Here is a 25,407-nt window from a genome sequence, read left to right as displayed (position 1 = left end):
ATTCTTCCATGAGGAGCTGTGACTTTGCTCCGGAGTCGATAGCAACCTGACTCCTCCCTCTCCCCCAAACCCAGCCTAGTTGCACGATGTGCTCAGTAAACTCCGCTTGCACTGAAGGGAAGGGGAGCTGTCATTGCAAGGCAGCTGTGGCACTTCACCAGGAGACCTTCAGGTCATTAACAACATAAGCTCATACCCCTTATCTGCCAGCTGATTAGCTTTCAAATAAAATGATAGGAAGAAATCTGCTGAGCTCGACGTAGTTGGAGTAAGCCAGGGACGTGCGTGCACTTGCTGAGCGTTGAGAGGCTGGAGGTTTTCCAGGCTCTGTCTTCTGGGTGCATTGTTAAGAATTTATTTGGCCTTTTATTTCTTGACAGCTATTGCTTTCATTCGTGGCAGAGGTTAAAACAGCTGCATCAGATGCGAAGTAGTATTTGAAAAACATTATGATTAATGGTTTTATGGGTATACTGTTTTCCCCACTCAGAACATTAAGGAATGAGGTACTGAAGCAGCTCTTCTCTTTGAGGAAATGAGACCTTGGAGGTCTTGCCTGTCTCCTGTCGAAAGAGGAATGGAAATGGTTTCCCGAAGAACTGAGGGTCTGAATGTACTTGTGCTCTGAGAACAGTAAATGATCGTGTTTTAGGAGCTTCGGGGAGATGAGAAGCTTGCGTGTTTGCCTCGGGGGTCATGGGCAAGTGTGCGCAGCAGAGGAAGGTGAAGAAACGGATCGACTTAAAGGTGTTGGAGAATATTAGGGGTTTGTAGATGAGCAGACCTGAAATACTATTAACCCTTTAGTGCCATTTATTCAGTGGCTTCTGCTGCTGAATATTGATATAGTTTCTATGCAAACTTCAGTATACATTGATAAGAAAATTGGATACTGAATACTACTGTAGGCTTGTCTTGCACATGATTTGAATTATTCAGTATATTTTTGATGATTTATCATAGGCAAAATATCTATTTGGGGTATAAGTTTTTATTGTAGTTACATTAACAAAAAGCATTATCCATGTGAGTGAAATACATAGAATATTTTCATTTAGCTTTTTGTTTCTTTACTTTCTAGGCAATGCTCTCCCTTAGATCTTGGCTAGATAAAAGTAAGCAGTGGTTCATCCCCAGAAAAATAGTTTTGTTAAAATTTTAAAAAAGTGAGGAAGAAACAGGAGAGGAGAACAGGAAAGGATCTGAAAGAAATAATAGGTACTTGCATATGATTCGTAATGTCTTCTTTTCCTTAAATTTTCTGCTGTTTTTTTTCCCCCCTAAATTTATAAAGTAGTCTCTGTAGGGAGGGTGGGGAAAAGACTGAAGCCTTACATGAGATGAATGAAAAATACTCTAGTACTTTCCTCAACAAAAGTGATACATGATTTTTCTTTTATTTTTTACTGTAGTGCTTTGGGGGATTTAAGTTTTTGCAGCACTCGGCACACAGAGTGTTCATTATGGCTTTCCTTCCTCAGAAATGCGGATGGATGAGGTGGAGGTGGGCCAGTCACACCATGGTGCCGAACATAGTTGGCTGCTCTGCAGTATCAAGACAGTTTCCTATATAAATTCTCAGTGTCAGTTCAGTAAAGCTATGGAAATGAGCCATTACATACAGTAGTAGTATGGCTCATACTGACCTTCAGAGGAGAAGGATCTGAGATCTTGTGGAAGCGCAATTCATACAGTCAAAGGAGGGTGAATCACAAGAGAAAGCAAACTTGCTGCAGACTCTTTCAAGAAGGGATTTTTGAATGATTCCAAAGGAAATTAGGTGTCCAAATTTCGTTAAAATGTAACTGGAGTTGGAGCATAACTCCCCCCGTCTTTTCTGAGAAACTCAGTTTAGAAAAAGTTCATTGCAGCCTATAACCTTAAATGTTCACGTAGTTGCATGATCAGCTTCAGTCCCGATGTGACAGAACTCGAAAGGCACGGGAACCACTTTGGTGACATTAGTCCCATGTGATGTGTGACAGCAAAACTTCACCAAACAGGAGGACAGGGAGCAGTACAATAACTACTAATGACATCACTTTCCACAAAACCAATTTTAATCTGCCATTTAGAGACTTGCAGATGGGCTTAAATAGCGCTTGCCATTTAAGAAGCTCATTATAAATGCTATTTAGCAATGCACTTAAACATCTGCACCTTGGTTTAATTGCTCGCCGAGATGTGTTTAGGTCAGTCTCGAGAAGTTGCTGCATCTTGTGTTTTCGCTTCCCCGTGGCGGAGGAGGAGGAGCGGAGGGAGCACCAGCCGCGGGAGCCTCCCGGGCCTCGCCGGCGGGCTGAGCACTGCCCAGCTGCTCGCGCCGTGCTCCTCGCTCCTCTTCCCGCTGTGTTTTGGTGAGCAGAATAGTAGGCTACGGTTTAATCTGTGGTTTACACGGATTGCGAGACAGTCTCTTAGGACTTAGCATTGGGGTGCGGCTGCCAGTCTTTATAGGACATAGAGAAGTTTGTTAAATTGATGATACAAGTTGAATGGTGAGATGACGTTGTCAGTGATAAACTTATTAATAACTTCTACAAAGCCGTGTTGAAACAACCACGTGTTTTTGTTCTAGCAAAGGAGAGAGACAGGCAGCACAAATGATGCGAATCTGCATTACGCACGTAACGCATTCTGGGGGGACACGACTAGCTAAGGCAGAGTGGAAGCAGACGTACCTCCCTTTTGCTTTCCTTTTTCCTTCCAGTGACAAGCTGCTCGGAGGCATCTTTGCTGCCACTTTTGTACACTTTTGGATTTCTGCGTATCTCCATCACAATGGATTCTAGCCCAGTAAGTCCTAGTGGGCTTTACCTCTGTAAAGCAGGTAAAACCCAGTGTTATATCTCTGTGTCATATATCTCTGTGTTATATCTCTGTGGCTATGATATACCAAGGTATTACTGCAGATCCTAATGCTGGTTTGCATTAGGACTACATTTGTGAATAGAAGTTCTTCTTCGTGCTTTCCAAACCTACTCGGACTAACTAGAGTGTCTTTCTAGCAACTGGGACAGATTTCTTCTAGAGAGATTTTCTTCCTAGAAATCCAGGAACATCTTGTCATTCCGTTTTTTGAACCTTAACTGTTATATCAAGGTTTTGTGACTTTTTATAATCAGCTTATGCTAGAGGTGTCTCAGGCTCGCTAGCTCACTGCTTACTGTATAGCAGCTATATGTAGCGGCTCTCATCAGTGGGGCGATACTGGCATGGCTTCTACCCCAGCCTCATTTAAACGCGTTTCTGTTGCCGTGGGCTGTAGCAGAGGGAGAAAGCCCAGAGGACCGGGGGGCAGACAGAAAGGGGGAAGCTGTGAGTGATGGCCGAGAGGCCTCAGACTCGGAGGTAAGGGCTGGAGGAGACTGGACCTGGCCTGGGAGCTGTCACGGTGCCGACTGCAGCACCCCGCGAGAAGAACGGGAAAGGATCAGAGAGGGCAGGACTGGTCCATGGCCAAGGTTGAGACAGCATGCAGAAGTGTCCCCTAAAGCATACTTCCAGAGTCTACAACCTAGGATTCTTGAGCCTGGCTGTTCTCTGCCTTTTTTGCCGATGAAACCTGCTGGCCAGTGCTCTGTCGCTCTTCGGTGCTAGTCTGCACGAAGGCTAAGTCAGCTGCTACTGGTACTGCGTTAGCTCACGGGACAAACATGGGCCTTTCAGTCCTGATATGGTTTATGTTGGCATTAATACGGATGGAGTGTCTCTTGCAATTTTTTATAGACCATTATATATTTATATGAACCAAATATTGCAAAGAAATCATACAGAAAAGGAACGTTATTACGGTATCAGAGTTGCACAAGAAGGAAATGCTAGTGGCAGCCAGCGTGAGCATCACTTGTTTCTTCACCTTTGGCTGCCGCGTGCTTTATATATGCGACCGTTTGCTCACGAGATTGCGCTGTCGCTTCTGCAGACGGGCGTATTCACGGCAGACCAGCACGAGCACGGGTCAAGCTGGGGCAGTAAAGGGGGCTGCTCTCTGCCTCGGCTCCGCTTTCCAGAGCGGACAGGTGCCCGGGGCAGGAGGCAGGGAAGCGCGGGACGAGAGGGGCGTTTCCAGCGTTCAGGCCGGTGGATGCTGCTCTCCAGAAGTGGATTCTGCCCCCCCGCCGACAAGGGTCCCTGAGCGCACGCATCCTCGGTCTTTGCACGGGAATAAGGCGAATTGTACCCTCCTCCGCTGACAACAGGGTTTTAGCCAAGGAGTGACACACTCCCGTGAGCTGTTGCCGGTGAGGGACCGTGGCTTTGAGGCGCGTGGCGTGGCCGCCCCGGTGCGTCGCCGCGTGGAAGACGGGACTCCGTTCAGCCTCAAACGCCTTGGCTGGAATTGCTCCTTTTCTCCTCGGTCTTGGTGAAAACGTTCATGCAGGGCTGCAGCAGCTGTCTGTAAATCTCCTGTGTTCTTTAGGCGTACCTCGATGTGCAATGAGAAACAAACACGGAATTGCGTACAGCATGTAGGGTCCCTTTTTATTGCAGAGACCTCTTCCAAGGGAGTATGGGGTCCAAAAGGAGAGTGCCAGGTCCGAAACCAAAAGGCTGGTTGTGAGCACTTCTGTGGCTGCTCACGATAAATAACCTCCTCCAAAACTGAAAGTAGTCGGTATTTCAGTGTTCATCCTTCTTCTTTCCCCACCCTGGTCTCTTGTATTAACGTGCTAATTCTTGCTTGGAAGCAAGTCCAGCACAATTGATTGCAGTAAGAAAAACAGCTGTTACAACAATTACTGCAAATTTTTACTCCTATTACATGGCTGTTAGCAGAAGCCTAGAGCTGTAATTCCTAGAGATCTGGATCTTATTTAGATCAGTAACTCCGCTGAGGACGATACGATTTAAATCCCAGGCCGCCCCTATGCCCCCCGTAACGGAGATCAAAAGCTGAGTTTCAAGCAATTTTTGAAAAAATGCATGTTATAGAATTCCCCAGAAAATGTTTCACAGATATTCATAATTTGGGGAAAGTTAATGCTTTCAAGAGTACTCAAGAAAAATCTATTTTACCTGATTCAGCAGTTTAGGTATCATTGAAGTTAATGAGATGTAAGTGCTTAACTCAGTTGCTCTTGAAAATTTTACTTAATTGTCAATTCCCGCTTTTGCAGTGTATTTATTTCAGAGATGATTGTTACAACTCTTTCGTTCTGATTCAGCATTCCTCTGGTCTGCTTGACGTAAATACACAGCCGTAAAAGGGGTAGGGCAGATCTCCTTTATGTTACTGGAAAGAAAAACTAGTCTTTTGGTGCTTTCCTACTAGTAGAAAAAATGACGGAGGGTTGTAATGTGCTCGCAGACAGGGGTGGGTAGAAAACCGGAGCAGAGAGAGGGGCCTGGGCAGGCGTTTAGCTGGGGAGAGAGGTCAGTGCGGCAGCGGCAGATGGGGAGGCGGGAGGGCAGCGGTGAAGCTCTGCTGCTGAGTTCCTGCCCGCGGTCTGGATCCTCCTGGCAGAGTTGTGGTCACCAGAGTTGTGGTCTCCAGAGGGAAACAGCTGAAAGAAGAACAGTGGAAGAATTAGGTGAAGGGAGAAAGGCTGATGGGGAAAGCAGGCAACTCTGGAGTTAAATACCAAATAGAAGCCCTTTGGTGCAGTCTCACGGGATCTCGTGACTCCCGAGGCCGTGATGGGTTTGCCGTGACCGCAGGACACTGGTGATGGGAGAAGGGTGCTGCATGCCGGCGGGAGGGAGGCTCTCAGATCGCGATAGGTGGAAATAGCAAAAAAGGAGAAGACTAAAAGGGGATGACAGTTCAAGGGGAACGCAGAGCATTCACTTTGGTATGGCGATGCAAGGAAATCCATATGCAGGGATTTCTGTGGCTGTAGTACCGTGACGAGGGCTGCGTGCGGCAGCGTCCGGTAGCTCTGCCGGGGCGAGGGCCGAGCTCGTGGCCCCGCTGCACATCTCGCTCCTCCTCGGAAGTTCACTGCGGTGCCTCGTCCCGAATCGCGTTTCAAGGTTGCCAGCACCAAGCGGAAGAGTTGCCTGATTCCTTCTCCTTGGCAGGACTCGCTGAGATGCTCCTGTTGTCACGCCGCGTCCCAGCTTGTCAGCGGCATTAAGGCAAGTTTATGTACTTCACGCCGGGTCTCGGATTTGCTGACCTCCTTCCAATTTCTACACATTTTCCAGCACTTATCAGAGAGTCTTACAAGCTGCAGCTGGGATCATTCAGATCTACCTGATATGAAATCAGTGGCCCAAACTGTTGGCCTCTTCTCCTTATAACCTCCTCCTGGCAGCCGAAGGAGTGCATATTCACGAGGCCGGGTCGCAGAGCGGCTCGTGCTTTCGCAGGCGAGTGCCTTTGTGCTCTGTGGCCCAAGACCCTTGTGAGTCGTGGTCAGTGGGTAAAAATACCTCCTTTCCATCCAATTGGATATTACGATTTAGGTGAGGAAATTAAAAGCAGATTTAGCTAGAGCACCAAAAACCACAGTTGAATGAGCTATTTGCTCTTCACGGGACAGAATTATTTTATTATTGGGCAACCAAGTGGAAGTAACACAGCAAAGGTTTAGTTGGGTATGAAATATCTGTTCTTACACAGCGTTTCTAAACCATTAGGCAAATGAAAGATAACAATGTTTTTTCCCAGACTGTTTTTAAAGTGGCCACACTCGGTCTCTGATTCTGAGCAAACTGGGGTGGTTTTTTGTCTTCAGCAAATAGTAGAAGCAAATGCATTTTGAAGGCAATTAGGCAGTATTTTATGTTTGCTCACAATAAACTGCAAGCACAAAATCACTAGTGCAAGGTTGAAGGTTATTTATTGAGAGTATGTGCCACATGTGATCAGTCTCTTACCACTGCTTTTTCGCGTTTATTAGCAGAACGCTTAATTCCCGGGGGCCGTGCACAGCTTTCCGAGGGGCTGGATCCCCGGGCCGAGGTGCGAACCGCTGCCGGCCCTAGGCGCAGCCTGGGCCGCGTTAGGCAGCTGCTTCCCACCGTCGCACAGCTCTCTGCTAACCTCCGTCTTTCTCCCAGAGTCCCGTTAGCAGCAACTACCCTGAAACAGCACCCATCAGCACATCCTGGAGAAGCTTAGGGGCTGTCACAAGAGCTGCTTCTCCTGCTCTTCAACAGCATTCGCAAATGACACAAAAGCGAAACGGCAGGCCCCGGGTTTCCCCGGCTGACAGGAACATGTTAAACGTTGCTCTGCCTCCCGCGCGTCCCTGCTGCTTTCCTTCTTCCCCAGCGCTGCTGCAACAGCCCGAACCGGAGAACGTGTTCTAGTGAGAACTAACCCAGCCACGTGGACGAACGGGTTCTCAGCGTGGTCTGGCTCCATCAGCAGGGACTGCTCAGCGCGGGCAAGAGAAGATCTCAGCTATGGTAACGGAGGATGGGGAGAGGGAGGACGAAGAGCAGGACCACAGTTTTGGAGGGCAGCCCCAGGCTCAGGCGAGCTTACGGCGACAGATGAACCAACAGCTTGGACCCAAATTAGCGCGTTCCTCTCCCAGTTGGAGGGGCGGCTCGGGCCGAGCGCCGCTGTCTCTGCGTGAGCCGTGGCGCTGAATATTTATCAGGGAGCCGTACAAGGAGAGCTGCTGGAGGAAGGGGCTTGCTCAGCAGCAGCCGACACCTGCTCAGTTAATTATTTTCTAAAGACTATTTCATGGTGTCGTGCAAGTGGGAAGCCGTAATTTTGCTGTCAACTTTATCCTTACTGTGTCCTTTCCTTTGAAAAAGCAAGGAGCAAATTTTCACTGCAAAACAAATCTCAGTTTTAATTCATCATGTCTGTTATAATAACAGAGGCAGTTCTAAGGTTAGAATAGCATATAGACAAGATGGTAATTATTGCTCTGAAGCTTTCCTGGAGAAGAAGGCAAGAAGAGATCTTCCATTAACATTGAAAATAAATGCTTCCACCATGCTACTTCTCTGCGATCAAAAGACACTTACCACATCCCAGCATACAGTTGTCACATGATTAAATTTATGAGATCTCATGAACATATAAAAGATTGTGTATAGCAGCATAAGTACTTGATTTAAACACAGAATTAATAGCTTCACTCAGCTTTTCGTTGAAATGCAAGACCAACAAGGCATATATCCAAGAGCCGTGCTGAAGTTTCCGCACCAAAGCAATGTGTTAGTAAAACTATGCTGATAACTTAACTTCTTCCACGAGACAGGTGGCTGAAGGAGTTTATCTTCAAATTTTGGGGGGCTCTGTGATTTTTTCAGAAGCTGGCGAGTTAAAAACCTCAAACAACCCCAAAATCCAGGCACATCCATTATTTTAACAATTCACTTTTACTCACCAAGAATGTATTTGGTATGCAAAAACATTTAAAAAGTTGCATATTAATAGTGGTCATAAAGTGTAGAAAATTCTGTGCTTGCTGATTAGATACCTAGTACAACTATAAGCATATCCGTTACCAGAAACGTGCAGTCCCTGCTGAGAACTTCAGTGGTTTCAGAAAAGAGACCGTAGGACACTGCTATAGATTCAACTGAAAATTATGTATTTATATGATACCCAGTGCGCACACAAACACCGTTGCCTGCTGAAAGTTTTTGCAATTTTAACATATTATTACACCATCTGAACCAGATTCATCTAACCTGCTTACCTAATTCAGTAAAATACTTAGAGTACAGGTTATTTTTAAGTCCATAAATTACATTTCAGCACTGGACCCAGATTTATTATCATCTTGTTAGTTTTAGATACCTTAAATTCTGCTTTTGAAGGGATATTGATCCAGTTAGCATTTTTTAAGGTGTATGTCTGGATTCAATTATTTTATATCAGTTTGGTAGCACTGAGTTGTCTTTTTTTTCTTACCTAATTAGAATGACAGCTAAATGTCAGCTTCATTTGTAACTTAGTTCAAAATACAAACAGAAAAGTATACAAAAAGGAAAATACACCTTACACACTCAGTGTATTATTTTTCTGTGTACCTTACACCAAACAATTTTGATTCTGCATGTGATTTACAGTCCAAAAGCCATACCAACATATTTTTCTAATTAATTTTCAATATTTTGCATCCAGTGCAGAGAAAATGCTGCTATTAAAATAATGCATTTAAAAAATGGAACTTTGTTGAAATGTAATTCCCTCAAGAAAAAAGCACAATATTTTTATATGACATTTTGGATATATTTTATGTCAAAACATGATCACCAGTCAAACTAGTGACAACTAAACCCAATACATTGTTGTGACTTCTAAAATAAAAAATCAGAACAAAACTGTAAATTTATTATAGTTCTGCCTTCATTAAACACCATGTGTTGGTGGATTAAGCACAACAAAACTCTAGTATTCTTTTAAAGTGTCTACTAAATATAATAAAAAGAATAAGAGAACAATTAACATTTAGTCTGTTACATTAAAAAATTGGGGGTACATATTTCTATTGCCTGTTAGCTTTACCTAAGCCTTTTCGACTACTACAAAAAGAAAGAAAAGAAAAACCATTGTCCAAAGTCAAAAACATTCAGATCAGTTGATACAACATTACAGTACAGTCAACTAACATCGTTCGAGGTCTCCTCTCCTCGGTTCGAGTCCTTGGACCCGTGTTACAAAATGAGTTCACTGCAGTTTCCGGACTGTATGTTGGCTTTGCAGGATACTGTACTCTCTACGGATGGCTTCGGAAGAACGGGGTTGTGCGACCTGGGAATCGCAGGGTAACCCCAGCCTCTCGTTAATCGGATGCAGCACTGTAGTTAGAACAGCATTAAGTTTAGCACAATAACTAAAAAAAGAAAAAGAGAAAAAAATATTGGAAGCTAGATGAAGCTGCCATTTGTGTCAAACAATTGCGATACGCTATACTAAAAAATTCTGAAATATCCACCTGTCCTCACCGCTCTGCCACAAACTAGCAAAGTCAAAAATACAAAAGTCTTCAACTTCTCATTTTTGCAGAATAAAGCAAAAAAGTCTTTGTGCTCCTTACTACCAGAAGCAAAATATCCTCTGAGTTACCACATGTAATAGCTTCTGGACGTGTCGACTTGGGTTGGCTTGGTCTCCGCAGAGCCATCCTTGTCTTTTTCACTGTCACCTTCCCAGAGATTAATAAGTGGGGGATAGAGCTCATTCAGTGGGATCGACGAGGTCTTTTGCATATATTTTTTCAATGAATGGTGGTAGTTTTTTCTCTTAAACCTTTTTGCAACGTAAACAGAAACGGAGGCAAGACTAATGACAGCAAACATAGATCCCATTACCGCAGCAAGGGCAGTGCTGGTTTCCTGATCTGAAATATCTAGCGCAAAAGCTGCATTTTTTGTTGTAACGTTAACGCAGGACTTCTGTGTTTGTTGATGGATATTTGACACAGTCAGACACACTTCATAATCTGTAGATGGCTGTAAATGCGTGAGGTTATATTCGTGTACGTCAACCGGGACCCTAGCAGTGTACGTGATGTGAGGGTTGTCAATCTTCATAGTAGCTGACGACCATTTTAAATTGGAAGTCATGACGTTGGAATTAACTTTCCAAGAAACTAAAATCGAATGCGATTCCGCTTGCTTCACGTAGATTTTCAGGACCTGAGCGCCGTCCAGAAGCGTGCCGTTCACTCGGATGGTGGCCACCCTCGTGTCGGCCCCTTCGATGTTCTGGGCAACACACGTGTACCTCCCCGAGTCTTCGACCTGAATGTTAGAGATTTCCAGGGTACCTTCACTGCTCAGCTTGTATTTGTCAGAGAGGCTTTCAACGGTTACTTTATTTCCGAGAGGAGTGACCCAGTAAATCTCCGGCTCAGGTTCCGCCATGGCCCGACAGTCTAAAAACACTGTCATGCCGATGTCCAAATTTAAGTGATTTGGAAAAGTCTCATGAGAAATCATTGGAAGACACTGTTCATTCGAATCCTGTATTACCACTTCCTTCACCTGCTGTCCTCGGTACTCGGGGGGCATAGCACAAAACATCGACAGCGGTTCCATGAAGCGGATGTTGGTCTTGTTGGAGTTTATCCAGTGAATGACACAGTCGCACCGGAGCGGGTTACTGTGGATGCTGATCTCGCGCAGGTTCGGAAGGGATTCCACTGTCTTTTGGTAGACCGCGTTCAAGGCATTGTTGTTCAGCATCAAGCTTTCCAGAGCGGGAACGTTGCGAAATGCCAAACGGTGGATGTAGGACAACTTTGGATTGTTGGTGGCTTCAAGCTTTGTAAGTTCAGGCAGGTTGTCTAACGCGTACCTATCAACGGAAACGAGCTCTCCCATATTATTGATCCCGAGTTCCTTCAATCTGAGCATATTTTTGAAATCCCCTTCTTGAATTTTATGAATTGGATTTTTGTTGAGATCCAAGAATTTTAAATTTGGAACTTTCTCGAGTGCAAGCTGAGGAACTTTTACCAGTTTGTTGTCATAAAAGGAAAGACTTTCAAGACTATCCAAGCCTACTAATGCGTTGCCAGGAATATCTGTGAGATACATACCTGCCAAAACTAGACTCCTTAAATTTGAGAGCGGTTTGAAGTTCATATCTAGTATTCCAATCACTGGGTTTTCTCCAATCATAAGGATCTCTAAGTTAGGAGTAGAATCAAACCAACGGCTGTCGATAACTTTTAATTTGTTGGAATTGAGATGCAATCTTAGAAGGTTCTTCAGGCCAGAGAATGCATTTGCAGAAATACTGCTGATCTGGTTGTGATTTATATATAATTCCTGAAGATTACAAAGGTCTTGCAAGCAGTAGTCAGTCATCTCTGTTATCTGGTTTTCCTCCAGGTGCAAAGTAGTAAGTTGAGTGAGATTTGATAGCCCCACATCTTTGATACTAGTGAAGTTATTCTGTGAAAAATCTAATTCTGTTAAATTAAACAGCTGTTGGAGTTCGTCTGTGGTCTTTGCGATATTGTTGCTTTGTAAGAGAAGGACTTGAGTGTCGCTGGAAAGATTGCTGGGGATTTTTATTAAACGAAGGTCATTGCAATCAACTGTTGTAGCTTCCCTGTAAGTTGACTGTGGTGTAAACCATGGCCTGATTTCACATACGCAAAGTTGTGGACATTCATTACTCTGTATGGAAGACTCAGTTAATGAATTCATTAACAATTCTAGCACCAACTGGCAAACAGTTAAAACAAATCTAATTTTAGCCATGCTGGTCAGCCAGTAAGTTCAGCTCCCCAGCCCCTTAAAATAACAACAGATTGAGAGCGTAATTTGTTATCAAGCAGAAAACGTAAAGCTTAAAGTTTAAGGTGAGAGGCTTGGACATCCAGAAGCTGAGAGATGCTTTTCCAAGTCCACAGCAGACAGGGAGTGGGCTGAAGACTCTCAGCTGCTCCTCTGTGGTCCAGGATCTTCTACGGATCAGTGCCTGGAGATGTTCCTGAAACAGATCAGGATACGTGTTACGTTCATCTCACACACATTTCTTATTTTTCTTCAATTTCTTTATCCTTTAGAAGAAACATTTCTGAAAACAATAATAAGTATTTTAACATTCAGATCTCTTATGAAAACCCCTGTTTGGTATGGTGAATTTTGTATGGTTTGTAACTCTGCTTAGGATTAACGCGAGAAAACTTTCTGATATTTCTGAAGCGAGTGATTGTGAAAATACACGTGATCATCTGCAAATAAAACTTTCAGGCATCTCTCAGCTAGGTCTCAAACAAGTGCTCTGCATTTAATCCTGATTAGGGTTAAGGGTGCCAGTACTATACCAAAGTATTGTATTTCATGGGTATGGAATTAAGGCTTAGGAAGACGTTGTTTAAAAAGTTTCAGCCAAATGTGTCAAAGCTGGCTGAAGTTTATCTGACGTAATCAAATCCGTTCCAGGTAACAGCAAAGATTTAATCTAGCTAAACACCAAAAAATAGTGGTTAAATTTGATTAAATGAACGCAATGTCCTGATTTTCAGCTGTTCGTACTGCGTTGTGCCCTATGCGCGGTGTTTACCAGCACTGCAAATCACTGTGTAAAGCACACACAATTTAAATCTTTTTAGCCTGAAGCTACTCATGCAAGAGTACGTTTGAATTAACCTGGTGCCGCGCCTGATGCACCCCAGGAAATCTCTCTGTGTCCTGAGTCATTAAACACCTCTTCAAGGAAAGGACTAAGCTCTTCCGAAAAACTTCCCTGTTCTTATTTTGTTGAAAAACTAAAGGTTCTCAGTGACCAGTTTGTTATGGGCAGACCTGACCTATTGCTTCTGCTGTAGAAAGGACGGATGTGTGGAGTGGCTGTGGGTACGTGTAAGAATATGCAATTCCGGGGCTGTATTCCTAAATACAGCTACTGCCCCTTTTCCAGTCCCGCAGTAGAAGTGCTTCAGGGATGGTGATGCTGCATGAACCGATTTTCTCCCGCTCGTGATGGTGGTGTGATTTCAGGGGCCTCGCTGCATCCCTTGCCGCTCGCTGAGCACGTTGGCATTGGCAGACGAAGCACACCTTAAATTCACACTAAACGTTAAATTTCTGTACTGAATTAAACACAAAGCGTACCTGAGCAAGGCGTGCAACAGATGTGAGTGAGGATTTAAAGGCCCGACCTCTCGAAATTTGCTGTGCCACTCTAATCTCATGCTATAATGAACTCGATTGAGAGCTCTCCAGGAAAGTTTGCGGCTTTTTTGCAAGTAAAGTAATCGAGTTCTGCTATGTCTGAAACAAAGGGTAGGTAGAAATGCTGAAGAAGTGATAGCAGAAGGTAGGAAATACCACTTGTTAGAACATAGGGAAGTCTCAGCCTAGTCAAAGCCCACAAAAGATACCACTACATAAAATAATAATACTAAATAGGACTTTTAAAAATAATGCTATTCATCCGGATCGTGGTGACGGGAACACCATTTATGCAACACTTTTACTGCAAAATCTAGTCAGAATCTGTGGCATATTAAATAATGAAGTTATAATGTTTCATCTGAGATGATGATACCACACTGTGGGCAGTACGCACCAAACGGCCCGGGGAGGGGTCTGTTCTGCGGTCTCGTTTCAGAGGAGAAGGGACAAAAAAGGAAGGGGAACAGGAGCGGTGGCAAGAGCATTGGAGCCCGGTGCGTTAGGTGTGCCGCGTTGCGGCTGGCCTCCGAGCTGGGGGAAGCAGGGCAAACGCAGCACAAGCGCCTTCTCAAATAGTGTCCGACGGGTGCGGGAATCAAATGCGACAGATTAACTGCATTTAAAAGAAAATCCTGACGCTCTGTAATCGCAAGGAATATATTAACGCACGCTGATGAGAGAGCTGACAGGGACTGGAATCACTCTGACGTTAATGGAAGCGTCTCTCAGTAATAGATTTCAGCTGCTCTTCCACAGTGTGTCCTGGCAATACTGAGGATACTGAGAAATTTAATTCATTTAATTCCTGATTTTTCAAATTCTAACATTTGCCACTTAATAATGCACGTGGTGGTTTCATCCAGTAATAATTCTAGGCAGCTGTTAGAGAAGGTTGAAGTTGCCGTTACACATTCCCCGTTCCCTTACTACAGGGAAATCCCCCCTAATTTACAGCGTGGGCTCGCAGCGAGCCGCAGCGAGGAAGACCAGGGAGCCGCAGCGAGGAAGACCAGGGAGCGGCAGCCAGCAGAAGGCACCAGGCGGGTACCAGTACGGCAGGTAGCAGTACTGCGAGTGCTGATGCCTTCAAAGTCTCTCCTATAACTTTTTCCTAGGTAGATGAATGGAAAGAAGTCAACGCCGCATAAAGCTGAAGTCCCTAATGATGTTTTAGTGCTGATTTAGCTCTGATACGGTTACACATATCTCATAATACTTCAAAAACAAAGCTACCAGAGAAGGACTTCAAAGCTTCTTTTAAAATATATGGGAGCACATCTATAGATTTCTGGAGAAACTCTGAATTCAGTCTCCTCTTTGTTTAATATTTATGTCCTATTACCTGCACTTTGCATTTATAGTTCACACTTGGTGAAAAGGCATTTCTGGTTTTATTGAATGGAGTCCTGGTTTCTGATCACTGCAGACATATGATTTTAAAAGTTAGTAGTGACACTTTCTCTTCTTTAGGTAAGTTATTTGCTACTGCAGATGAATTTAATTTTCTCTAACTGGAAAATGTTCTTTAGAAATGACTTGCACGTTATTGTCTCCAATGTCCTCCAGCCCAGGGCAGCTTGGATGGAGCCATAAAGGAAAATCCAGTGTAATCAAAAAGTAAATTCCGACTGGCTTCACATGCCCCAGTCCATTTTAATGCTGTGCTTATGTGGATGACAGTCCGGAGACCACTACGTGAGACAGCATCAGGGCAAAGACTACCGTAGCATTTTGCTTTAGCTGGTGCTCCTGCTATAAAACCACATCTGTCCCTCTGAGAAGACCAAAACCGCAGCAGTAATGAGTGAAAAAGGAAAGGGAACCAAGGCTGTTAATATACCAGAACAGCAGTCGCTGCTTCTGCTCTGCCATCCGTATACGATCTGCTCGGCCACCGCCGCTCTCACGTTTGTCGGAAGGACTTGGAGGTGCTGTCCGCCCGGGCTGGCTGGGCTCCCGAATCCCCGCCGGGCGCCCAGGGTGCCTGCCGGGACCGGTCCCAGGTAGGTTTGCAGAGCTGAACAGGGAGTGCCCGGAGGAATAAAATAACCTGATGTTTTCACTGGAGCATTGGACACTGCTCCGGTTCTGACGTCCCACCTAGAGTTATAACCGCGACTTTCCAGGTTGAAACTAGACAACGTATGTACGTAGGAAATCTCATTTGGTGATGGATAAGCTGGAAGACAGCCAAGCTTTGAAGACCAAACCAGTGAGAGTATGCTGTGCAAAACAGCCACAAACGAGTAATCCCAAAGACCACGTGGATAAACCCAGCATAGCTCCTGGGCAATGGTGAATATTCACAGCTCTCACCTGAAATCACTAAGACTGAATTAACAACAATTTGAGTGCTAGATCCTTTTTGTATTAAGTTGTGTGTGTTTAAACAACCAACCAACCAAAGTATGTGTCCGGTAGCCAGAGGCTGTACAAGCCGGGACAGGTTAGGGGACTGGCTCACCATATTTTAGCCTCTGAAAGCCATGGAGTATTTCTTAAAGAAGCACCGGCTCCAGGGAAGGGGAGAAGCTGCCTTTTTGGATTAAGGGAGCATATCAATCCTCAAACCTCTCTTAGGACAAAGACTCAACAACATGTGATAAGAATTGTTCCTGCTAAAAGACTGGGTGGGGAAACTTCCTCTGAACAGAAGAAGGGTATTATACCTTTCTTTGGGAGATTTTTGGCTAGGCTGGCCTCATGCTCAGCCCCAGCTTGTGTTGCCTGGCAAAACCAGGCTTGGGCTTTGGGCTTCAGACACTTAGCTTTTAGCATCTCCCTGCCTTCCCTCTCGTTTATTAAATTCATATTTTCCAGTGTGCCAACCCACTCCATAGCCATAACAGGTGATACCTGAGGGTAGAACCAACGGGGCTCTTTGCTGCTGCGGCAGCAGATGCCCAACTCCAGCTCTCCTATCGCTAGACTAGGTCTAGTTGTGCAAGTGAGCCGGGAAAAAAACACGTTGAGGTCAACAGTGCAGTAAGAAAGGAATATGAAGGAACGATCCTGAAAAAAACCCACAGGAAGTGTTTGTTCATCATTAACTGTCGCCAAATACCAAGAAGAGATTTTAAAACATTTTCTTCATTGTAACAGGAAGACAAAGTGTTGTCATGTCTGTGACTTCTGTTCTGAACGTCACTATTAAAAACTGCTGGAAAAAAGAAAGGATACAGCTTGCACAGGGTTATCTGGATGTTTGTTTTGAAACAGAAATGCCACCACAGAAAGCCTTCGCTCTCCCCGCCGTTTAGTGCCTCATCCTTGTAAAAACCCTCTTCTATTGCAAGTAGCATCAGCATATATTTTGATGGGGAGCCATATATATTGAACGTGCCCAGGTAGAAGTCTGGAGGCTCAGATGCATGAAGAAAGTCACCTTAGGCTAAGACAGATTTTCCATGCGGGGTCTTTCTCGTTGCCCACCGTCGTCCTCTGCGAGGCCCGTGCTGCGTGAGCGCTCCGAGGCGGCGGGATCGGGGGGATGGCGCAGGCAGCCCGGACAGCGTGCCCGGGAAAGCGGGACGCAAAGGGAACCTGCAGAGCGTCACTGCGTGGTCGGGAGAAGGAGGAGCCCGCTCGGCCGGGGCCGGGAAGCGAGGCTGGCTCGCCTGGTCCAGCAAGGACCTACCCGCAGGACAGCTTCGGCCAGAAGCAGTGCTGGACGTGGGCTCAGGTTGGAGGTGGAGGAGCAGGACCCTGAGGAGCCTGAGGGTCTGCAACAGCCCGGGCCAGCTTTTTGCTCCTTTTTTGTTCTTGTGCCTAAGATCGAGTCTGACAAACAACCCAGGCTTGAATTTTATGTTCCCTTAATCAGCTCCCATTGCAGCCCCGAGCACCGGTGACGCGGTACACGCCTGTCCGAAGGAGACCGGGGAGAAGGCTGGGCTTGGACTTTGGGTTTAAGAAGCGGGATATTCACAGCTCGCCTATCAAGAGGGCTCTTTCCCCGAGTCCCATGTAACGGTGCAGCAAGGGAGGCATGCTGCCTGAGAGGAAGCCTTTTATATTAGAGTTTTAAACTCTTTCAGATGTCATCAGAATAAAATAAGTTATTTACAAGATTGAATCACGTAAAATATAGCAAACATCAAGCTAAAAGTGATGCAAGTCAGTTAAGAGAGCATACCAAGATCTGAAACTGAGAGTTTCTTATTAAAGACAAAGACATAAACGAGGCCTTATAGAACATGCAATAATGGTATGAAAGTTTTAAAAAAAACATCTGCAGGGATTTATAGTGTCTGAGGTTGGGGTATTTTTCCCCCCCCTGCAAGTAACACCTGCTCTTTAGATTGCAGCTTTTTCTTTCTGGCTGTACACACACTCCAGCCAAATACAGGCGCTGGGTGATTGTAGTTTGTCTGCAGGGAGGCTCTGATGAGCCAGTGGTTCACGGTGCTTCTGCAGGCGACCGACCTTAGCATGCTTCATCCGTGGGGTTTGAAAGATCCTAGTCTTATCAAAAATCCTAGTCTTATCTTCGCAGAAGAAATGCAAAGAGCATCCTTTTCATAACATTCATCCTGTAGGAACAGCGTATTAAATCTAACATCCCTAAAATTTATAATTTATTGTGGCTTGTTCTTAAGACTTGCGTCAGAGACAGTGGTTTTTTATTAAAATCTCCAAGTAAATTTGTTGAGAGAGGAAAGCTCGTTGCATTGGTACAGGCGAGCGGCAGGGAAGACCCCGCGGCCCAGCGCCCTGCACCGCTGCAGCCCTGCCCCTGGCCCCCCTCAGAAAAATCTCCGGGAAGTTACCAAGTCATATTAGAAGTATCAGGAATAATTCGTGCTCTCAAACAGTGGGCTGTCAATTATCTAGTCTCTCTGTTCTTTACGAAAGAAAGTTTTAAAACCGTTGAAAAGCCTTGGAAAGCTAAAAACCAGAATAGGTTCATACGATAGTAATAGTCTTACATCAGAAACCCAAATTATTATCTACTTCCTTACTATGTATTTTCATAGATTAAAAAAAAAAAGATTAGCCTTGGGGAGAGCTGGGCAGCTCTGCTATTTCCCACGGCTCCGGTTCCCCTGTCCTGCCAGACAGGGCCTGGTTTCGTTCAACACGCAGGCACCAGCCCATCTTCCGTTTAACCCAGTGGAGAGGAATCGCAGCCGTGGCAATACCCTCACTGCAAGTAATTACCGCATAAACCCACTACGATCACTTAGGAGATTATTTGAACAGATCAGATTTCCCAAGAGCCGACCAAGCGACTCCCGCTGCTCGGCTCGCAGCCAAGCGCCGAGCCCTCTCCCGTCTGCGCTGGCCCATGGGACTAAGCGAAACGCGTGCGTTCGCACCGAAACACGGATCGCGGGGCCCGCGGCCGGCGGGGACGAGCTGCCGCGCAGGTTCTGTTCCTATCCCACCGGGTATTTAACATGCTGGGCACAGCTTGAACCTGACTTTAGCTTTTAGCTTGTACAGCGTCTAAAATGTGCAGAGCATAACTTCAACTTTGGAAGAGCTGTTCCTTCTCTTAGGAGGAGGAGGAGGAGGAGGGCAGCACCGAGAGATGGGGCTGGGGTTGGGTGGCATTTCGGTTTTAGTCCTCACTGCTCTGGGGTTGTACTAAGTATTTAGCTTTCAATTATTCGTGGTTAAATATTAAAACTATATGTTATTATTACTCTACATCTATATCTACTCAGTTTACGCGTATAGCGTGTTCACGCAAACGTCAGCCCCTACAATAAAATACTCCTGTATTGATTTCTGCAGGAGTTATACGCTGGCAGGATCAGATTCTACTTTTCTTAGCTGTATTCACAAACAAATGTTAGTAAAGCCATATATTGAATTGCCTGGCACAGACACCTGTGTTGTTTATTCAAGACTAGGAACATACCAATAACAAAATAAATAAATTTATCATAGGAGGTGCTGAAAGAGCTAATACATGGGCTGTTAGCACCAAAGCAAAGACTTGAAACTCAACCAAGCTGAGGTAGCACAGACGTAATTGCATCTACTATGTCATCAGAAAAGTAAGTCTTACCCAAGCGAGAACGGCAGAAACGTTAATAGCCTATATTAAACTATTTATCCCACGTCTCACCTAAATCGTGAGGCTCACGTTGTGCTCCATGCAGAAGAGAGGTCATGTTCCTGCTCTGAGGAGCTCCTAAAGGAGAGGCGGATGTATGTGTAGGGGGTGGGGGAAGTATACATCCTATTCGATGTATTTACGTTTTAGAGTGGACATATAGATTGTTTGCTGAGCTTTAGTCCTTAGTCTTGTCATTGCAAAATCAGCAGTTCTTCCGCAGACGACTTTATGTCATAAATGCTTGCAAAATAGAAAGGTTGTAAAATTACTGTGTATTACAGGAAAAAAATAGAGTTACTTCTCTGTCAAGATTTAAGTTATTGATGCTTTTTAGAGAAAGTCTTTACCTAATTAAGGTGATTCATGCAGGCACAGCCATGTCTTATTCATATAGACTAGACTTGTTTCACTTAAAGGGGCAAAAAGATAAAACATATTTGCTGACTGATTTATGAAAAATACTTATCTGGCTTTGCTGAGTACCTTATACTGTGATGAATTTGTCTCAAAGACCTGCTTTTGAGCAGTCATTTTAGAACTCTTCTTTTTTCAACTAGTTCACTTAATTGTGTTGTTTATCTATAGGTAAAATAGGTCATTTTTGTAATCCATTTACAGTTCACTGCAATGTCTGGTACGAGGAGTGCATTTTAACTATCAATATTTACTCCATTTCTCTGTTAGAGTGAGGGATCATTTGTAATTTAAAAAATTAGCAAGGCCAATCAGTAGCTTCTCTGCGTCCCAGTAATTACATGCAGCACATTAGCAAGGTGTGCATTTACTCGGTGGTTTTGGTCCTGCTTAATCAGATAAATCATACGATGCAAAAAATAACCAAAATGCAGGATTTATACTATCAATGATAAACATCTATAAATTAGAAAATGACAGTCTAAGCTGTGATAGATGTTCTACTTAGGTTTGGACGAATGTCAGTAATTCTCTCCAAGCAAAGTTGGTGCTTGTGTTAGCAGAGGTGCTGGTAGAGGTAGAGGTCTCCGGCTCTTCGGGCGCTTCCCCCTGCGCTGCTCGAGGCAGCAGCTGGAGAAGAGTCCAGCCTGGCTCCAGTTTCACATAAAGACCATCTCCAAGGCCTGCATCTCGCTTAATGGCTTTTAAATCGTGCAGCCTACACCCCCAGCCCACGCAGGGATCAGCGAGCTCCGGCGAGGCTCTCCCCGCCGGTGGGAAGGACCAGGATCTGGACACAGGCGGTGCAGGTGGACATCTGGGGCACCTGCACCACCAGCAGCGGAGCGTCTCCAGGGCAGGGAGCTCCGTTTTCACGTGGTACGGCACGCAGGGCCCCTGGGGTGGGCACCCGGGTCCAGCAAGCACCCGCCGGCAGCACGGGCCGCTCGCACAGGGACGGAGCCACCACATTCCCTGCAGCCCACAGTTTACCAGGGAGAAGTAGGACCTTGCCAAACTTCTCCAAAAAGGATGGGGACGCCTGCTCTGATCAAAGCCGACAGACTCAAATTGCTGCATTCACCAGTTTGTCGAGTTAAATACCTGGGAATGAGACGCTGACAGGCGCTACAATTGCTCAATAAAAGCCATAAGCAGTTTCCTCCTCCGGGGGCAAACGGACCGCTCGAGTTGTGAGGCGGCTGGGGAAAACACTGTCCCCTAGTGCCACCAAGAACCGAAGGCTGGCACCTCGCAGGAGAGACGCATGCAGCAAGATTATCGCACCAATGTGCCATCTCAATACAGGCTCCTGTTAAATATTTTAAGACTGCTGTTTACAATTATTTTGCCCTCTCTTAAGTTAAAAAAAAATACATATAGGCATCTACCCCCTACCTCAAATACCTGCTCTTGAGAAGCTGTGCGACAACTAAAAGCTAGTCCGACACGCTGGATACTTCAGTCAGCTGCAAGGTCAAGACCAAAGTGCTAAATTAGCACTAAACTACTAAATCACTAAATCACAAACTTACAAACCGAAGCTACAAAAACGCTTAACGTTTTGCAGCAGCATTGAAGAGCAGACACTCGTTCTGCTCCCACCGATGCCCAAGACTGCTGCTGTCCTCACGGGGCGAGAAGCAGGCCAACACAAAACGGGCCAAGCCAACGTTTTCTTTCGGTGCCATACGTATAAAATTGAAAGACGACATCGAAACTGCACAACAGAATCCGACTGCAGTTGCAGGGCTTTGAGAAGCAATAAATAAGGCAATATAATTTAAAGTAGCTTTAATCTAGGTACCACTTAAAACGGTACGCAGGCACGATCTGTACCTGACCTGATGTAGTCCATTAGTGGAGAACTTAATTACTCAGCTACAGGAACAGAGTGAGACCAGAAAATCACTGACTAATGCAGGTACCTACTCAGTGGCCTCCTTCTTAGCAAAGTAGCCTTTTGATTTCTCCTTTCAGAGTTTCAGCACTCTGAATCGTAGAGAAACACAACATTATTTATTAGTCTTGTGGCACATTGACAAAATCTCTAAGCCAAGTGCAGGTTTTTCTCTGCTCCTCCCATTCCTTCTCCTAGCGAGGGGCAGGTCAGTTGTAGAGACCTTAGTGAATGTGGGAGTATCTTTCACTTGACTTTCTTGGATTTCTAAAGACTCGGCGCGAGCGTGGAATCAGGGTCCTGCCTCACTTTTTCCCCATGAATCAAACAGGTATTACCAGTCTTTAGGACAGACTAAGGACAGGAACTATTTAAACTCAACAGTTACGCTGCATGTAGACCTTGTCAGTAAGTTATTTTTAAGATGTATTTCGTATACGAAATATGCTTGCCGTAGCATTTAAGGGCCTGATCCCTGCTACTTACTCAGCTACTCTTGACTCCAGCGTGGGAGTTCGCAGTCCCGAGCAGCTTAGCAGACCTTACGGGATGGCATCTCTAACGGGGTGAAACGTGAAATTAGCTTTCGCCAGCCTGGCGTGCCGGATTGCTGCGGATTGTTGTAGACGCAGATAAGGAGATGAATGATTTATGTGCTTCCCAAAACTTTGCACAGATTTTCCCTCAGTTGCATGCCTACAAAATGTCTGCCGGGAGAAAATCTTCTGCTGGGGAGGCTGGAGCATCACCCGCGCATTGTGCACGTAGCCATGGAAACCCACCAGAGCCACCAGTGCCGCCGTTTCATACACAAATGAGGGGACAGCTGTGGGGACCACACGTCTGCCAGGGGAATAATCCCTGCGAGCCGGGATGGCTCGGTCAGAAAATTGCAGCTCATTTATATTAATCAGGGCTTCAAAGAACGGTCATCTCCGTAGCCGCAAAACGCGCGTTAGGAGAGAGGGATTTTTATTTCTGAAAATGTTTGGCTCTTCAGGAAGCATTTTATTGGTTTTCTACTTTGCCGGTTGAAAAAAGTGCTGCGAACAACCCGGGCTCTTTTGCAAGGGCCACTGAGCTGCTCTGCTGCGGTTTCACCTGGTTCCGATGCCGGTCCGTGTCTACGCGGGCCGGACGCGGAGCCCGGCTGCGGCCGGTGTCGCCCGGGACGAGCAGGAGGACTGGCCTAAAGCTCTACCCTCGGGGCTTATTTACGATACGCCAACGCGAGCTTTGCGGCTACGCGCTCACCCCGCCGCGTTTTCTCCGTGCGTGGAATCGAGCGCACGCGGCTGCTGGCAGGGACCCGCGCGGCTCCTGGCTGCCCCAGCCCTGCCCAACCAGCCCCAGCAGAAGTTTCCTGCTGCGTGCGGATGCTCAGCACGAACCTACCCCTGCTAACAAAGAGCCAACCTTTCCCAGCTCACTTCTAGAAGTTTTTGTCTTTTTAGAATCTATGCACCTTGATTAAAAAGAAAACTTATTTCCTTTAATAATCGGTATTATTCATATCTACTCTTGGTAGCTGAAAAAGGCTTTATAGTCATCACAGTAACTGGTCTTTTAGAGTCCAAAAAGCCTACGAGGATGTACATAACTTCATAGGGACGATATACATCTGTATTCGGATAACTTTTTACTGCCAGGACAAAAATCAAACTTTAGCCCTTGCAAATCCCACGTCTCCAGGCAGGCGCTGAACGGAGGCGCGGTCCCTCTTTCCGCACCCGGCGGGGGACGGACCGGCAGCGCGGGGGCCGGGGGCAGGCGCTTTGCAGAGCCCCACGCCTGCCCCGGTGCAGCCGGTCCTGCACCCTCGGCTACTTGGCTGCCTGGAAAGCTGCTTTTATGCGTGGAGTGATTTTCCCTCCCCTCTAAATACATCTGTCTCAAGTTCTCCTAATTCCTATTTATGAGACTTACAGAAACACTTAAGCAGAGCCTCTCAGACAGCAGTGAGGCTGCTGCAGTGTCTGGTCGTGCCGAGCGCCTGCGAGATCATCTCACGGACACCTAAATCCCGGAGCTTTACCGTCTCGTTCGGAGACGTCAGGCTCGTTGCACGGGACCCGGCGAGTCCGCGGGGAAGCAGACAAAGGGTCACACACGGGGTCCGTCGCGGAGAGGCGGTCGGCGGCGACGGCCGCGCAGCTCCAGGACAACACGCCTCATCTCCTGCCTCCGCACAGCGTTGTTTTCTCCAACTTTGATGCCGTTACTTTCCTCTCCGTTGCCCGGTGGGGAAAGCGCATCGAACCAGCACTAAGCGACTTAGGGAAACATGTAAAATAGCGGGCTGACATCTGCTGTCGGTGCTCGCAGCGGAGCCCTCCGGCGTGGCCGAGACCCCGCGGGGGGACGCGCGGGACCGCGCTCCCCGTCCGCGGCATCCATTGGGCGCGCGAGGCCGCGGGGAAGCGCCCCATCGCCCCGGGGTCCCACCGAGCCCTAGGTCTCCCCGCCGCCTCGCCGGCCCAGCCCCCGACCCCGAGCTGCCCGAGCCGGAGACGTGCAGCGAAGGGCAGCGGGGGGACGCGTTTTCTCCACGCGTTTTTTAGGCTATTACCGACTTCCTAAAAATACAGCGGTGCAGAAAAGAGGAACAGCGAGGAGCTGGGATTCACGGCTGCCTTGAGTCGGGCAGGAACAAAAAACCTCCCTCTCCGCGCAGCGGGACCGGACCGGACCGGGACCGCCCCCCCGCCCCGCTCGCCGACTTGGCGATGCCACCGGCGCGAAGGAGCGCGGCTGCGGGCGGCCCCCGCGCACGGCGCCCGCCGGATCCGGCCTGCGGAGGGCGGCTCTCGCCGCGCCTTCACCCCCCGCGGCCGGAGGGGCCATTGCGGCGGCGGCGCGGCCCCCTCGGCGGATGCCGGGTGCTCGGCCCGCGGCTCCCCCCGGCGCGGCGGCGGCACTTACCGGCGGGCGCGGCGCGGGGGCGGCACATCCGCGGCGGCAGAGCCGAGCGCCGCAGCCCGCCCGCCCCCTCCCTCCCTCCGCCGCCTCCTGCTCCTCCGCCGCGGCTCGGAGCCGCCGCCGGGGCCGCGGCCGGGCCGCACCTGCTCGGCGCCGCCGTCAGCTGACGGGCTGCGCCCCCATTGGCCGCCCGCCCCCGCCGCCCCGCCCCCGCGCCGCGCTCCGCCCCCCCCCGCGCGGAGCCTTTGTGCGCGCCGCCCCGGCCCCCCCCCCCCCCCCCGCGTGCCGCGGTCCCGAATCTAGAGTCGGGCGCCGTCAGTAGGCTTCAGCGTGAACAGCTCCCGGAGGATTGCCGATTCACGTCCCTCTGCAAAGAGCCGCTGGAAATTATTAATGCGCCCGGGAAGGTGCAGCGTAGCCAGGTTACACGGTGAAGGCTGCTTTGGCTGGCGTGACAAAGAAAAATGCCGTCATCCCCATACGCAACGCCTGTGTCCTCTCTTAATATGAGTTAACAGTAAATTAAATACGTGGCAAATAGGGTCTTTAG

At 47.1% G+C, this 25,407-nt stretch overlaps 1 protein-coding gene and 1 long non-coding RNA gene across 2 annotated transcripts in view; one reads left to right on the top strand and one right to left on the bottom strand.

Moving 5' to 3' along the window:
• Positions 1–25,407, top strand: part of LOC112989788 (uncharacterized) — a 103,573-nt gene that overhangs the window by 72,172 nt on the left and 5,994 nt on the right. The gene's annotated exons all lie outside the window — the stretch shown is intronic.
• LRRN1 (leucine rich repeat neuronal 1) lies at positions 6,770–24,966 on the bottom strand. Its single transcript, XM_064519230.1, has 2 exons — positions 24,861–24,966; positions 6,770–12,367 (listed from the first exon to the last, which is right to left on the bottom strand). Exon 2 carries the CDS (start codon positions 12,133–12,135, stop codon positions 9,985–9,987), a length of 2,151 nt encoding a protein of 716 aa, XP_064375300.1. The 5' UTR covers positions 12,136–12,367; positions 24,861–24,966; the 3' UTR covers positions 6,770–9,984.

This window comes from Dromaius novaehollandiae, chromosome 12 (assembly GCF_036370855.1).
Source record: "Dromaius novaehollandiae isolate bDroNov1 chromosome 12, bDroNov1.hap1, whole genome shotgun sequence".
In the NCBI taxonomy this organism is placed as follows: Eukaryota; Metazoa; Chordata; class Aves; order Casuariiformes; family Dromaiidae; genus Dromaius; species Dromaius novaehollandiae.
This window is presented reverse-complemented; position numbering and strand designations above follow the sequence as displayed.

Coding starts and splice junctions, on each gene's coding strand:
- LRRN1 (XM_064519230.1), bottom strand. CDS start 12,135: ATGGCTAAAATTAGATTTGTTTTAACTGTTTGCCAGTTGGTGCTAGAA.